General features: G+C 47.9%; 1 protein-coding gene across 1 annotated transcript in view; it reads left to right on the plus strand.

Moving 5' to 3' along the window:
* Window positions 1–1,774, plus strand: part of LOC104542729 (autism susceptibility gene 2 protein-like) — a gene marked incomplete at its 5' end in the record, with an annotated part of 27,488 nt that extends 25,714 nt beyond the window's left edge. The window contains one exon of the mRNA XM_010187133.1: window positions 265–1,774. Coding sequence (XP_010185435.1) covers window positions 265–1,498 — 1,234 coding nt within the window. The remainder of the gene's footprint in view (window positions 1–264) is intronic.
* Window positions 1,775–14,183: the final 12,409 nt, after the last annotated feature.

Consider the following 14,183-nt stretch of genomic DNA (forward strand, 5'->3'; position numbering starts at 1 on the left):
TGGTCTTTCTTTTAGTGTGAATATTCTGTTCTTTCAAATGCATCCCCAGTTTAGTCCCCCTGTTTGGAAACACTTAGCAGTCTTTTTTCTATGTAGTATGTAAAGGCAGGTAGTGTGTATCTCTTAGTGTAGCATCACAGCTATAGCTGATGCTAGTAGAGCTTTTCAAATAATTTTCTGAGCAATCTCAGGTTGCACAACCAGACACAGCACTATGCGTGTTGCTCACACAAACCCAAGGCTGTATACTCTCTCTTTTTTCAGAGACCTCGTGGATAAAAACAGACATTCAAACAGATCCTCACCGGCGTCGGCTCCAGTGACACATCAGATAAGCAATCTCATCCGCAGCAACAGCCAAACCTCCAGCGATCCCATCAGGCAGGTCAGCCTTGGGGAAAGGGAAAGGTCCAAAGAACCCGAGCGAGAGCACCCTGACCGGCTGAGAGAGCCGCCCATTGCAGAACACAAAATTAAAGAGAGCCGTTCCCCAGTGAAGGAAACTCCAAGCCATGATAAGAGACCCTCTGAGGACAACACAAAGCCAGTAATCCAGTCTGTATCCCCATACAGCAAACCTGCACTAAGCGAGAGCTTGAAGCTTACCAATCTAATGAGCAAGGACATGGAGAGAAAGACAGAGCTTCCCAGCGACCTCCAGAAGATAAAGAATGACATCAAAGTCAAAGAGGAGAGGAAGGAAGACAGTGATGTGCTGGTGGTAGGGTCTGAGCCTTCGCAGCACTCCCGATCGGTGGAGCATCCCCCACCACCTACTTTGCATGGATTATCGTTGCCTCACTCGATGACTGCCTCTATGCCCATCTCCATGGGCAGCGTGCACCAGATGAACAACATGAATGTTCTGGACCGCAGCAGAATGATGACCCCGCTCATAGGCATGAATCCTTTGTCAGGAAGAGAGAGGCTGCCACATCCCGGATTTTCGTGGGACCCAATGAGGGACCCGTTGCGAGATGCCTACCGGAACTTAGACCTGCACCGTCGGATGGACTTTCAGCTCCGGACGGATCCCATCCACAGGTTCCCAACCACCTCTGGATTTTACGACCATGAGCGTTCTTACAGAGACAGGGAGCCTCACGACTATAACCATGAAAACCTTCTTGAAGCCCGCCGAGAGCAGGAGCGGTTGCGGCAAGTGGAGGAAAGAGAGCGCTTGCACTTACGGGAAGAACTTGAGCGTGCCAGAATGCACCACTTGCACTCGTCCCCCATCGAAAGTCACCTGGCACACATGCCATCCTTCATGCCTCATTTAAGCGGGATGCATTACCCCAGACTGAGTCCATCCACTGCCATGCACAACGGGATTTTGAACAGGAACCCGCCGACGGCAGCGCTGAGCGCCCCACCGCCCCTTGTACCAGCGAGCAGCACCAGACCTGCCTCCCCACGCAGGACTACTCCACTCACAAACTCAGAGTCCAGGGACTACTCCCCCTCTAGGAACCCCAAAGAAGTAGAGGCACGATAGTCCCCAACATTGAATTTTAAACTCGCCTGTATATAAAACAAACAAACAACAAAAAAAATCGAACAGGAAAAAAAAACCAACGAAAAACAAACCTTTTACAAAATGCACTGCTGTAAACTTTTTTTTTTAATGTAAAATTTGTAGAAGTTAAGCACATTTCCAGAAATAACGGGGTCGGGGATGCAGACTTTCCAACAAGAAGGTTGCTGAGAATGGGAATTTAATATATAGGTATTGATTTTTGGTTTTGTTTTTTGTTTCTGTGCTAAAAAAAAATGAGTTAAAAATATCAAGTTTGTACATTTTTTCCCAAATGTGAGAAACATTTTTAATGGATTTGTATTTTTTTTAATTTTGTGCTCTTTATTCACTTAAAAAAAGAAGAAATTTTGCTTTTGTTTTTAGTTAAATTTGCATTTTAAAGGCCTCAGATCCTTAAGAAAAAATTACCCAGGGTTTCTTAAAAGTATTATTTATGGAAGTACTGTAGTTTTACAGTCCACTGTGAGGTTCCCTCCTGAGGCCAATAGATCACTTACCTTGGTACTTTGGAACCGAAGTTACAGATATATATTAAAATATTAATAATAATAATAATGTACAAAACTGTTTGTTTTTTGCCTTATTATATTATGCAGAAATTTAAGAGGATTTTTTTTGACTTCTTGTTTTAAACAAAAAAAGAAAAAAAAAGAAAACAAACTGTAAATATTCTGTTAATATAAATGTACACCAATATTAAATTCTTAACATAGGTAGACTTTATAAAAATGGTTTCTAGAACCACTCTGGTTATTTGTTAACATGGTTACAACTCATACTCTTGTCACAGTCAGAAATTCACACTCAGAAAGCTAAGTATGGCATATATACTTCAACTATGCAAGAACTCGGAGGCAGGTCTTAGTGGATGTTGGGGGGAGGAAGGTTTAAAACAAAAACAACCCAAAAACAACCAACTCGCAACTCTGGAGACAGCATGGAAGTGGCACACGAACAGGAAGAAGGATGCTTGTGTTTAACAAAAAAAATTTAAAAAGAGAGACTGAGTTTTTTTGTCCAAACACAAGGGACAGTTCGTCAAGGAAAGAGAGAGACACACGCTCCTGGAAGGGAATTTTGGTTTCCTACTTTTCAAGCTGGCAAACGCAGATGGAACTGGCACAGTACCATGCGGCAGACCCTTTCCTTATTTTGTTTTCCTTTTTTTTTCTCTTTTTTTGTGTTGTGGGCAGGATCGCTGGCAAGCAAGGACAATTTTCTGTGGACCCCTTGTGCTAATTGTGCAGTGTTCTTATTGGAATCTGTATACAAGACAAAGTAGAATTTTAGGAGTGCAAAAAAAAAAGTCTAATGGTTGATTAAAAAAAAAGAAATTCTGATATATTATCTATAGTACATGAAGACCATAAGCAAATGTTTGTTTCAGTGTGGTTCTGCCTTGAACTGCTTTTTGGCATGATTTATTTTTTATTTCCGATTTTACTTTTCATCCATATGTAAATTTTGCCATGTTTTACTTGCTGTACCATCCCCCCTCCCTTATTTTATTTTTCAGTGTCCATGTTTTATATATCCTGGGCTTTTTCTCTCTAGTTAATTCAGCCATCCGCTACTATTTTCTTGGCTCTGTAACTCTTGTTTCCCCCCCCTCCCCATCCTCCCCCCTGCACCCCCTGTAATTTTAAACATTCAGTTTCCTTGTAGATCAATGAAGATAAATACAACATTGATTTTGGATGAAAAAGGCAGTTGAGTGTTTGTGTGTGGTGGCCAGCGCTGCTGACCGGGTTCATGGTTTATCGACGGTGCAGCTGGGGTTGGCGCAGGGAGCGGGGTTGGGTTTGGCTTGGTTTGGTTTGGTTTGGTGTGAGCCTTTCCCAGCAGGACCCTGTCCCACGCAGCGCTTTGAGGCGATGGCCGTGCCCGTCAGGATTTGGGGAGGACAGCGGTGCTCCCCGGCACCGCCGCAGCTCTCCCACCTGATCTGACGGTGCTGCTCCGGGGGAAAGGAGGACAGAAAGGAAGCAGAGGCTCTGCAGCAGCGCGTCTGAAGGGATGGTGCTGCGGGCATCGCTGCGGGAAAGTTACTGCCTCAAGCCCGCGTTTTCATTTGCTTCCCCAGCTCTTCCCGTAGGCTGAGAGCAGACATCTGCAGGGGGATGGAAAAGGGCTCCGAGCCCCCTCACGCTCAGGAACTGATTTAGCAGTGGGCGACTGTGCTTTAACAGCATGTTGCAGCTTCTGTTTTTAAGTTTGCGTGCGACTAAATTACCGAGCATAAAAAAATAAAATGAAATAAAATAGCAGGTTCCTTAATCTGATGAAAGGAGGCTTAAAACAAAACAGGCATTAAAAATCAGCACCTGCTCTCCCAGCTGACATCGGAGGAACGTACAACACATGGCGGAAGTGAAAAGCGTGTTGGACTCGGCATACAGACCGAGTAGTGCTGGCCAGGGGGACTGGAATTCGGGCCTGGTGCCGTTGTCCGACGTGGCGTCTTGCTTCACCCCGCCTCTAACACAGACCTGCGTAAGCGGACCTCCCTAACCTCGGTTAGAAAGAGGCCATAGCTGCATCTTCCCCATGCATAAGGATAAGGGTGAGACAAGGGGTGTTTAAATCCAAAGTGGTCTGTACCCTTTGGAAGCATTTGGGCCGTGTACAGTTTGAAAAGCGAGCGTTAAATCAATGCCGTGTTCCCCTGGCATTCCGGAAGGATGGCTTATTGCAGCCGCAGCAGCGCCAGAAGAATTCATCCCGACCAGTGTTGAGGCAGTCTGAATATTAAAAGAAAATCGGCGTTTTGCCATTTACTGTGTTGGGAGCGTTGCTCTCAGCACTTTCGGAGGATGACCCATCAATAATGCTGCGATTCCTGCACAATTACGAAGTGCCGAGTATCAGACTTCCCACAAAATGGCTCATCATGATTAATGGTATTATTACCTAAACAGAGAAACTAATTAATGCAGCCTTATTCCTTTAAGCCACCCCAGCTGAGCCCTCTTCTGCTAAAAAGAACTGGTGCAGAAGGACTTCCTGGGTTTTATGCATTTCTACCACTGTTGAGCTTTCATTTTGTGCAATTTTTTTACCATTTTTATTCTCCTTTTGGCCGTCTCCCTAGAGACTTCCCTCAGTCACCCACAACGGGTGGGATTTAGCAACCAAATGGCAGTGGGTGGGAGGAAGAGGCTGGGATGTGTAAGGTTCACTGCTTGCCTCGGGCGGGCTGTTTTTTTAAGACACTCGGGAACGCGTAAGGAGGGAGCCCAGCTCTTGCACTTGTGTTACCAAAATGTGATGCCATGTACCACCATGGCTCAGTGGAATGAGATTTGGTGTGCACTCTTTTCAGTTAACAGGGCCAATCTTTGTCAATAAAACAGATAAATAACCAGGAGTGCGTGGAGTGCAGGAAAAAGCTGAGCTGTAAAGCAGAAATGAATCCTCAGATCACTTGTCAAAAATAACTGGTTTTTGACAAAAAGATTTAGTGCTTCCCTAAAAGCACGCTTTATTGCCTAAAATAAGCATATTGGAAAGTCTCCATTCCAGCCTTTATAGGTATCATAAATATTCAGTTATCGGTGACCCCAGGTTAGACAACCAGAGGGTTGGTGCAGGGCAGCCCAAGGACTCGGCAGCAGCCTGAGCTGTCGCTGTCAGACCTGCAACACCAACACCGCCCGAGCCCAGAGGAGGGAAAGCACAAGAAGTCAAGTAGACAGAAATGCAATATCCTGAGAGCTTAGGCTGGAGCGAGACACCAGCTTTGCTTCAGGCAGACCAGCAAGCGCCGCAGCGAGAGAGGAGGTGAATCAGTGGAGTGCAGCTCGGGCTCCAGCCAAGGAGCTCTCGGCGGTGGGGAAAACAGGGTTTATGTTTTCTTTGGCTCAGACCAAGCAAAAACCTGAAACCTTTCCTTACCTCCTTCAGGAAATTCCTTTTTGTCAAAGTCTTAGGACAAGAGTTGTGTTGCAGTTCTGGGGGGGATTGTGGTAATGGTCTTGGGATAAACCAAAATGGCAGCGGCGTCACTGAAACCTGGTCTTTCCCTGCACACCCCCTTACGGAGCTTTCCCCAGTGCTTCTTGGTGCCCCTTTGCACAAGCAGTTTGCTCTGGGAGGTGTCTAACCAAGAAAATAAAGAGAAATGGGGCGCTGGCAAACAAATTTAGCACTTTTACTCAAGTCTTGGGGAGCCAATAGCCCAGACCTTAGCTCGGAAACACTGCATTGGGGAAGAAAGCAGCAGGTCAGGGTGTCACTGGGTGCAGCAGCGGCAACTGGGGGAGCCCCCTCATGTCCACCCACAACAGCATCCTCCCACTGAGCCCCCAGCTCTTTCATACCATCGAGTCTGCTATTTTGTCAGGAAAACGCCTCTCCCAGCAGTGCACTGCATTATGTGAAACTGGATAAAAAGCAGGGAGCAGGGGAGAGCTGCAACGAGCCTAAATTGCAGGCTACCATTTCTGAACATAATGGGGGAAAAAGAAAAATCTAATGGCGTTTTGAAGTTTAACTTGGAAAATATTTTCTCCAGGCCTTTGAGGTGTGTGTGTGTGAAGGGGAAGGGGTCGTCTCTCCTCGGCCGGCCCCTGCTGTTGCCGCACAGCTGGAGGCCTCCTTACGGCAGCGCTGGGACCTCCTTGCAGGTGTCGGCGCGGCAATTTCTTTGTCTTCTCACAAAAAACCTTCTGCTCCATTAAGCTTCCCTAATTGCTGCATTTATCATCAGCCATTTTCTGCTTGTTCTCTTCCTCATTCAGCGAGGACGCGTCAAAATAAGAGATATACCCGGCCGTCCCTCCCGCGATGAAGCTGTTCGACAGGCACCGGCTGCTCAATCGGCCGTTGAGCAGAAGGTCCCTCATTACCGGCCGCACAGCGACTTGCGTGTCGCACAGATCACGGCAGCCGGGCCGCGCTGGCCGGGTGTCAGGCCCTTTGCACTGAGCCTTGATAAATAGCTGAAAGGAGAGAAACAGAGGACTTATCTTTTGACTCAAAACCCAACCAGCTTCATCCTCCGACTCCACAGCAAACTGCAGTTACTTGCAGCTGGGTGAAGCCTCTCATCTCCCCCCAAAAAACAGCTTGAGGAGCAGAGGCTGTATCAGACACCCAAAGGAGATGGGGCCCAGCTCGCACGCACATCAACCCCGGTCACACACCACACGTCCTTGGAGGAGCTGTGCAAGAAAACAGCGGCAGCTCTGTGGGGGGCACATGGGTTTCTGCTGCTGGTTTGCAGAAGAGCTGTCGCAATATCAGAAGTCACAGTTAGCTCTTCTGCAGCATTTGCTCACCATTTTATCGAAACACTTTTGTTAATAAATACTATCGTTTCAGGAAAAGGAAAACCCAGTGAGATGCTGAAGGAAGTGAGCAGCTTTTCATAAATGCTCCCTACCATGGCCTCTCCTCATCTCCAGCACCTCCAGCCGATGGAGAGCCAGGGCCCAGGCCAGGCCGGCAGTGGTGGGAGTGTTCAGAGAAGGTTGAAAAACAGGAGAACTCTGCAAATCCGAATTCAAAGTGCTGTGGCAGGGAACTAGTTTGGAGAAGCTTTCAGGTTTCATTATTCAAAATTCTTTCTTTTTAGCTTGAGTGCTATAAAATAGCACTCAAAAAAAAAATTACTCCAAAAACCCTGAGACAAGAGTGATTTCTGAGAGAAAGGCAGTTTGTTGAAATAAGAAAGGAATGAGTAATTTCAACTTGAGAGGGAATGAGCCCAGATGAGCACCATTGGAGCCTTGTGCTGGGTGAGACCAAGCTTTAGGGGATCGGGATTTCTTCCACATTGGCTTAATGGTACCAGGAGAGTGGAGATGCTGGAAATTCCTTTTTTTATTTGTACCATGAGGAAAAGATCCTTCTCTGTCCCATGTGCCTCTATTGCTTGGAAAGTTCTTTCATCCAGGTCAATGGCTCTTAAACAGAAATGCAGGAACCACCATCACCTGTAAAATCCTTCATGGGGGCTTGCTGAATTACTGTCACTGACACAGGGCTAATGCAGTGCTTTGGAAGGAGGATGAAGGGATTTAAGTGTCTCCTTAATGGCTTGTTGAAAAAGCTGGAAGAAAACTGACCTTAAAGCATTTTAGATTCCCTTCTGGAATCTGTATTTCTCTTTGCGTTTCACCAGTATGAGCTGTGAGCTGAAAACCTCCTGCCTGCTTTTAAGGATTCATTCAGCCACGTGTGCGTGGATTCCCACAAAACCCATTAGGATGCAGGCAGCCATACCCTGCCTAACAGCCAACAAAGGACTGGCAGAAAGAGAGAAAATAAGTGAGCAGATCTCCTGCCGCATCTCAGCCACAAACAGCAATGCACACCACCATCGAGGCCACTGTGAAGATCAGCTGCCTTTCCACCGCGCTGATAATGCTGATGGGTACTTGGTCACATCACTGAGGCCTACACCTACTGCGGAGTGAAGAAAGGAAAAGGGAGGGATTTCATGGGGGTTTTTCAAAACTATTTTGGCTCAGAATTTTTGGTTTGTTAATGGACATCTAAGAAACTGCAGCATGTGAAAAATGTCTGGCGGTTTGCACTAAGCCCCTTTGGACAGGAGCGGTGATAGTACCATAAAATATACTGCTATGGCTTCCATTTAAACAAACACACCTTAACTCTCAGCACATCTGACTGGGAGCCTTGAAAAGGCTAAAAGCCAGGCGCTGCTGTCATGGGGCTAACCATGTGTCTGCAGCTGAGAAAGCAGGGATCGGAGGCAGTCCAGCTCTTCAAGGAATTAATTCAGCTGGTGGGGATGGCTCTGTAGGTCCCTCACAGCCAGATTAACCTTTCCAAGGGCTCAGCGTTTTCTGCCATCTCTTACGGAGTTTCACTGATCAAACCCTGCAGAACGATCGATACCGCGTCTCTGGCCAGCAGGCTGGGGCACTGGGCTGCCCATTGCTGATGCCCAGGGCATGCAGATCAACAGGAGGAACCAGCCCCCTCCCACCTCAGTCTGCAAAATCCACGCCAGTCTATTTGGACCATTACTGACAGATCCCATGGCAAAGACACTGCGCGGGTTTTTTGCACCCTGCCTCCAGTGTGTTCACTGGATGACTTCACACAGCCAGACATGGCCAAAAATGTGCCTCTGTGAACTAATTAATTGGTTTAATTGTCTGCCAAACCTGTGAGCAGCCAAAAGTAACAAATTAAAGTTTACAATCCTGTGGTCTCATTTACAAGGGGATAATACAGCAACTGTTTATTTTGTGAGATGTTGGAGTGAGTCGGGAGAAAATTACAGCCTCTATATAATATTAATAATAATCATCATCATAAAAATTCTTTTAATAGGAAACACCGATGGTTGTTTTGCTCCATTAACTTGCACTGTGCTTTCAGCTCGTCTGGCTGCCGACTCGGCAGGGCAGGGGGTGTTGGTTCCCCGAGGCGAAACTGGTTTCACAGCCCCAACAGCTCACAGCAGCTTCACGCTGTGGCGCGGGTAATGATGACCACAGCTGTAGCACGGGAGGATCTGCGGGACCAGACGATGCTTCACGGGGCTGTGGAAAGAGCTCCAGGGGAGGAAGGAGATGTCGGGGTGCTTGGAAGCTGCAGGGAGACTTCATGGCCGATGTCCCCAGCCCCATCCCTCTGGGCTGGGAAGGGAGGCGGCAGCAGCAGCTCTGCGGGTTCAGGAGCCTCCTGGGCTGGGGGTGACTGTGCTGAGCGTGGATAATTTCAGGCTTTCAGCCTATTTCGAGCTGCTGCATCAGAAGTCCCGGCTGCATCTTCCCTCATGCACAGCCTGCCCTGCGCTGGGGCTCCCCCAGACCCTGGCACCCCGCTCCCTCCAGACGCGGGCTCCAGAGAGGTCGGGGCTAGTGAGAGGGGCGTTGGAACGGGGAAGGGTTCTAAATATGGGAAAACAGCAGTAACCGACTATTTTTTCTGCAAAATGGGCCTATAGGAAGCTCAGCAGCTGGGCGAACGGCTGCGTCGCCAAAGGCAGCTGAACGGGAATGCAAAAGGGGGAGAAATAAATAAATACGTCTGTACATCCCCATGAAATGAATCCCTCCCCATTCAGCCATTTCCCTTTATTTCTTCCTTTTAGAAGCAAGGTTATCGGGTCTAACATCACATCCAAACATTTCAGCACCACCATTACACGAGATGCTCCAAGGTCAGTGCCTGCAGCTGTAAACTCATTAGTCTTGTCTTTTGTGAGAGAAGAAAGCCTCTTCATTCCTCTCTCATCCCCTTCCCCCCTAATTAAAATTAAAGTATTTCCTGGCCAAAAGTCATTTCTGCATTCATTCATCTCAATTCTTCTCTGTTTGGATAAACCACCCTCTGATACTCCGAGGGTGTTATGTATACACACTATAAACTCTTAATGGTCCTGCAGTGTGTTATGGCTGGCCTAAAGAGCTAAAGCAGGCTCTGAAAAAAGTGGCTCTTGGCAACGCCGGGGATGGAGTTCAGGCTCATCAGTCATATGCAATTAGAGATTAAAACTGCTTGATGGACTATAGGGGAGACCAGCACGGAGGGAGACTAGGAATGTAGGAGAGAAAAGGCAAACAAAAGCTTTTATCTCTGCACAGCAGTTGCTACTACAAAAGCAGTGAGGGGAGGACAGTCCTCATTTCTCCCAAGGCGACCACAGCCTTTCTGGGTTCAAGGGCCCGGGTGCGCTGATTGCAGCGCCCCATCTTCATCCTGACGACCACCCACATCTCGAGGGGGCAATGCAAGTCCTCTGGGACCACCGGGGACAGTGGCTGTTGCTCAGGGAGGGCACAGAAAGGCCAGGCTCAGGAGAAGGCCTGCTCCACAGCCCAGGTTTTTGGGATCCCCTTGCCAGCTGCCTGGGGACACGGAGCCTGACAATTCCCCCCCCAGCTGCTGGCAAGGGCCAGTCTGCCCAAAACAGAGGTACCTGGGATGCACCAGCAGCCTGAAGGGTTTATAGGGATGGTGAGGGAACACTGTCCCTTCTTTTTAGGGCAAAGGGGTGTTTCTCACTGGGGTTCTGCTGCTCTGAAGGGAAGGAGGTTGGTACACATGATGTTTTTGAAAGGTTTGTGGCCATTTATTCCCCATGTTCTGCTGAACATGGTGGCCTGCTACGCACTGAAACAGGCTGCTGGGGCAAGGCAGCTCCCTGCTGGCCACGACAGTGCACAGGCACAGCCAGGAGCAGGACACAAGAGGTGAGTCAAGCAGTCGAGGCTGGCAGGGACTGTCTTGCCGTCTCCTTCCATACTTTTGGTCTATGCAGCATCTCGAATTTTGAGCAGGCTTAAAATGTTGGGCTAATATGGGCTACAGTGGGACATGAAGACAGCTCAGCCAAAAAGCCCAGCTGATCTAATGTTGAACGTATCTTGGCTGGGCCCACCAGACAATGCATTTTTCCATGCAGCTAAACAGTTGTTTTGTTAACAAGATTTGTTTTAAGCTAAGAAAATGCTCAGCCATCACTGGAAGGGAAAAGCGTGAATGAGCCAGGCAGGGCAGTCTTGACCACAAGGTGAAATGTGGAGCACTCACCAAGGATGAAGTGCCCTCCGTGACACCACAGTGCCTGTGTGCTGGAGGCTTTGCTGCTCATCATCAGGACTCGGAGCACCCTCAGGCTCCATGTCCTTTGCTGGGTCACTGCCTCAGTGGCAGATTAGTGAGAGGGCACAATCAGCTGAGCTGCCAGTGTGACCTACGGATACAAGGATAAGGCTTACCCTGCAAAACCACAGAGACTTCAGCCTTTCTTCTCTGCTTTTTCCAACATCTTTGAGTTTCAAGTAGGAGGAAGGTTTGAGACAGCTCTTCTGTGCATGGTGGTCACTGCAGTCCAATAAACTCTTTCCTATAGTATCAGGAAACACAAGTGAGGCTTAGCACGTTGTGACCTTCTTGGTGATGCTATCTCAGAGTGCCAACACTTTAAAACCCAGGAGGCTTCCCTCCTTTCTCCCCACAGAGCACTCATCCTTCTGTGCATTTGATTTTCCTACCCGGAACAGCAAGAGAGCCAGGAAAGCACTCGGCCTGCCCAGCCTGGAGAAAGGCGCTGACTCTTTATGGAGTTTCATTATAGAAGTCTCAATCAGCCATTAGAGGTTCATTTAAATGGGTTTTCTTGAGCATTAATAGGCTATGGTAGTGCATTCATAGCCAGCTTTCCTCAGGTTTTGCAGAAAGTGGCATATAAGTGGTTTTTTTCAAGTATATGTGATTGCTCATAGCTGCTGAAGTTGATTTGAATCACTTGCTACCAGGCTCTCCAATTTAGCCTGATAAATTGTGCATTATTAAATGGGGGAAGGGAACAAAGCTGTGTTCTCCCTGAGAAGAAAATGCAGGATTTATCATCAGTGAATACTGATTCCTTTCATCAGCACCATCTGAGAAAGGCCATAATGAACCATTTGCACCTGAGAGCAAAAACCTTCAGTCTACTACATTGCTGATCAGTCCTCATGCTCTGAGATTCAGCTATGATGGGTTCTGCCCAGAGCCAGCCATGAGGACAGTTAAATCTGACCAGCAGTGCTATATGAGTGCTTTTATCAGTGCTCCTTGGCCACTCTGACAAGACATCAGTCCTGTCCTGTACAGCTGATGGTGGCTCTGCCTTTCTGTTCAGGAGCACTTACTGACTGCAAACTTCAATTGGAGGAGGGATTCGACCCTTTGCCCCAGGCACTAGTACTTGTTGAAGAAACAAACATATCTGGAAGGCTTTTTCTCTTTGATAGTTGGATAGAAAGCATCTGCCATGCAGGAAATGGTGTCTGACTGGGACGCTGCTCTTGCTCTCACCCACATGAGCTGCTCGCCAGTCAGCAGATTCACTGGTGATCACGCCTGAGGCTGTGGAGCTGGTGCTTGCGAAGGGACTGGCCAGCATTACTGCAGTAATGAGACTATTGCTGTGGACCAATATGCTGAAGCACATTTCAGGTGGTTTCAACCCAGACACCTCAGCCTCTGACCCCAGCTGCAACAATGGCTTGGTAGGCAAATAACTGTCTCTGTGTTTGGATGACCCTGAAGTATAATTAGTGTTTTTGACATACTGCGTAGGTATGGAGCTTGCTGAATCCCACTGCTCCATCAAGATGGGCATCCTGCTTAAGTGCCCCAGCATGCAGGGGGCTGTGTAATCAGGTACCACCCTGTGTTTTCACGTAAGCACCGCAGTTACTGATGCACTGCTGCGTGCACTGTGCATAGGCTGTGTGCTCGGTCCCAGGGGACCATGGGCACCGTGCATCTCACTCTCAGCCTCGTGGCTTGATGGATGGACCCGTGTTAATGAGCTCCAAAGGGAACTGCGTGGAGCCCTGCTTGCTAGAGGCACGAGCCTCCAAGGGGAGGGAGTTAAAAGGGGGCAAAAAAGAGCAATAGAGAAAAGGGATAGGCTCCAGATAGCTCCTTCGGGGATATGAAGGTTGTGCTTGATTAAAAGAAGTGCTTTATGAAAATGTTATTTGCTATGCTTGGAAGATGACATTCAGTGCAATAAGAGTGTACAGCAAACCTAATATGCTCCCTGTGGAAAGGACTGGTGTGTGTGCCTGTGAATGCATCCTACTCTCTTATCTTTGATCCCCTGCCTTTCGTAGCTGGGTTTTTTCCTCCTGGTGCTGGGCGGTTCCACTTTCTCCCACATCCATAGGCATCCTTCCTCCATGGCTATGTGCAAGCAGCAATGCAGAAAGGGTCTTTGATCAGGAGACTCACAAGAGATGAGAACTGTGGCTGCCTCTCTGGGACACACGGATGACTGGTACCAAAATCCCAACCCTCAAATCTCATCCTGAGCTCTCAGGGTGTATTTGTGTTGGACGCCATCAGCTTGGCTGCACCAGTGGGGCTGGAATGAGCCTTTCAGAAGGTGATGCACAGATCTATTTCCAAGTAGTTCTTACCAGACTTTGTCTGGACGAGTTTGGCTTTTAATGCTTTCCCAGAACACTTGTAAATTTTTACTTCTGCTGAGAGCAGGAGAAACTAGCTGCTGTGCACAGAATAAAGTTGATTGTCTACAAAGTTTAATGCTGCTTTCTTGCTCTATTATTTGGCCGTTCTGTGTTTGTGCAAAACTGTTTTAAAGCTCACTCAGAGCTCCTGGGCTGTGTGAGGAAGGAAGGGGGAAAACTATTTCTCTGCTCTGCCAAAATATACAAAAGTTTTATGTACCATGATGGAAAGTTAAGGTGAAAAGGGCTGGATCTGAGACAAGAAACATTTCTTTAATTTTCTCTACTTTTTTTAACAGGATTTGCTGTTGCTTTGAAAGCCTCCTGCTATTTTACAGGCAATAAAAAAGAGAGACTGAAAACATTTATTTCCTGAGACTTGCTTGTTTCTTGAGCTCTGTTAAACTGAGCATGCCTAGTGAAAGGAATGGACGGCGTGAGCCCAGCAGACCCTTCATCCAGCTGGGGAGACCAACATTTCCCTACCAAAAGCTCCATTCTGCTTTGCAGCCCTCCTCCTATGCCCTGTCCTGCATGTCCTGAGCAGCCCTGGGACCCTCCAAGGACAAGACCTGTTTCCCTGAAGCTGCACGAGCTCCTGGGTGCAGGTGAGCAGGGTGCCACCTTGTTTCCTACATTGGTGACTGCTCTTGACTCACAGGTAAGCCCCAAGGTTTTACACAGCCTGGTGCTGG

This window comes from Mesitornis unicolor, unplaced genomic scaffold (assembly GCF_000695765.1).
Source record: "Mesitornis unicolor isolate BGI_N332 unplaced genomic scaffold, ASM69576v1 scaffold45716, whole genome shotgun sequence".
Lineage (NCBI taxonomy): Eukaryota > Metazoa > Chordata > Aves > Mesitornithiformes > Mesitornithidae > Mesitornis > Mesitornis unicolor.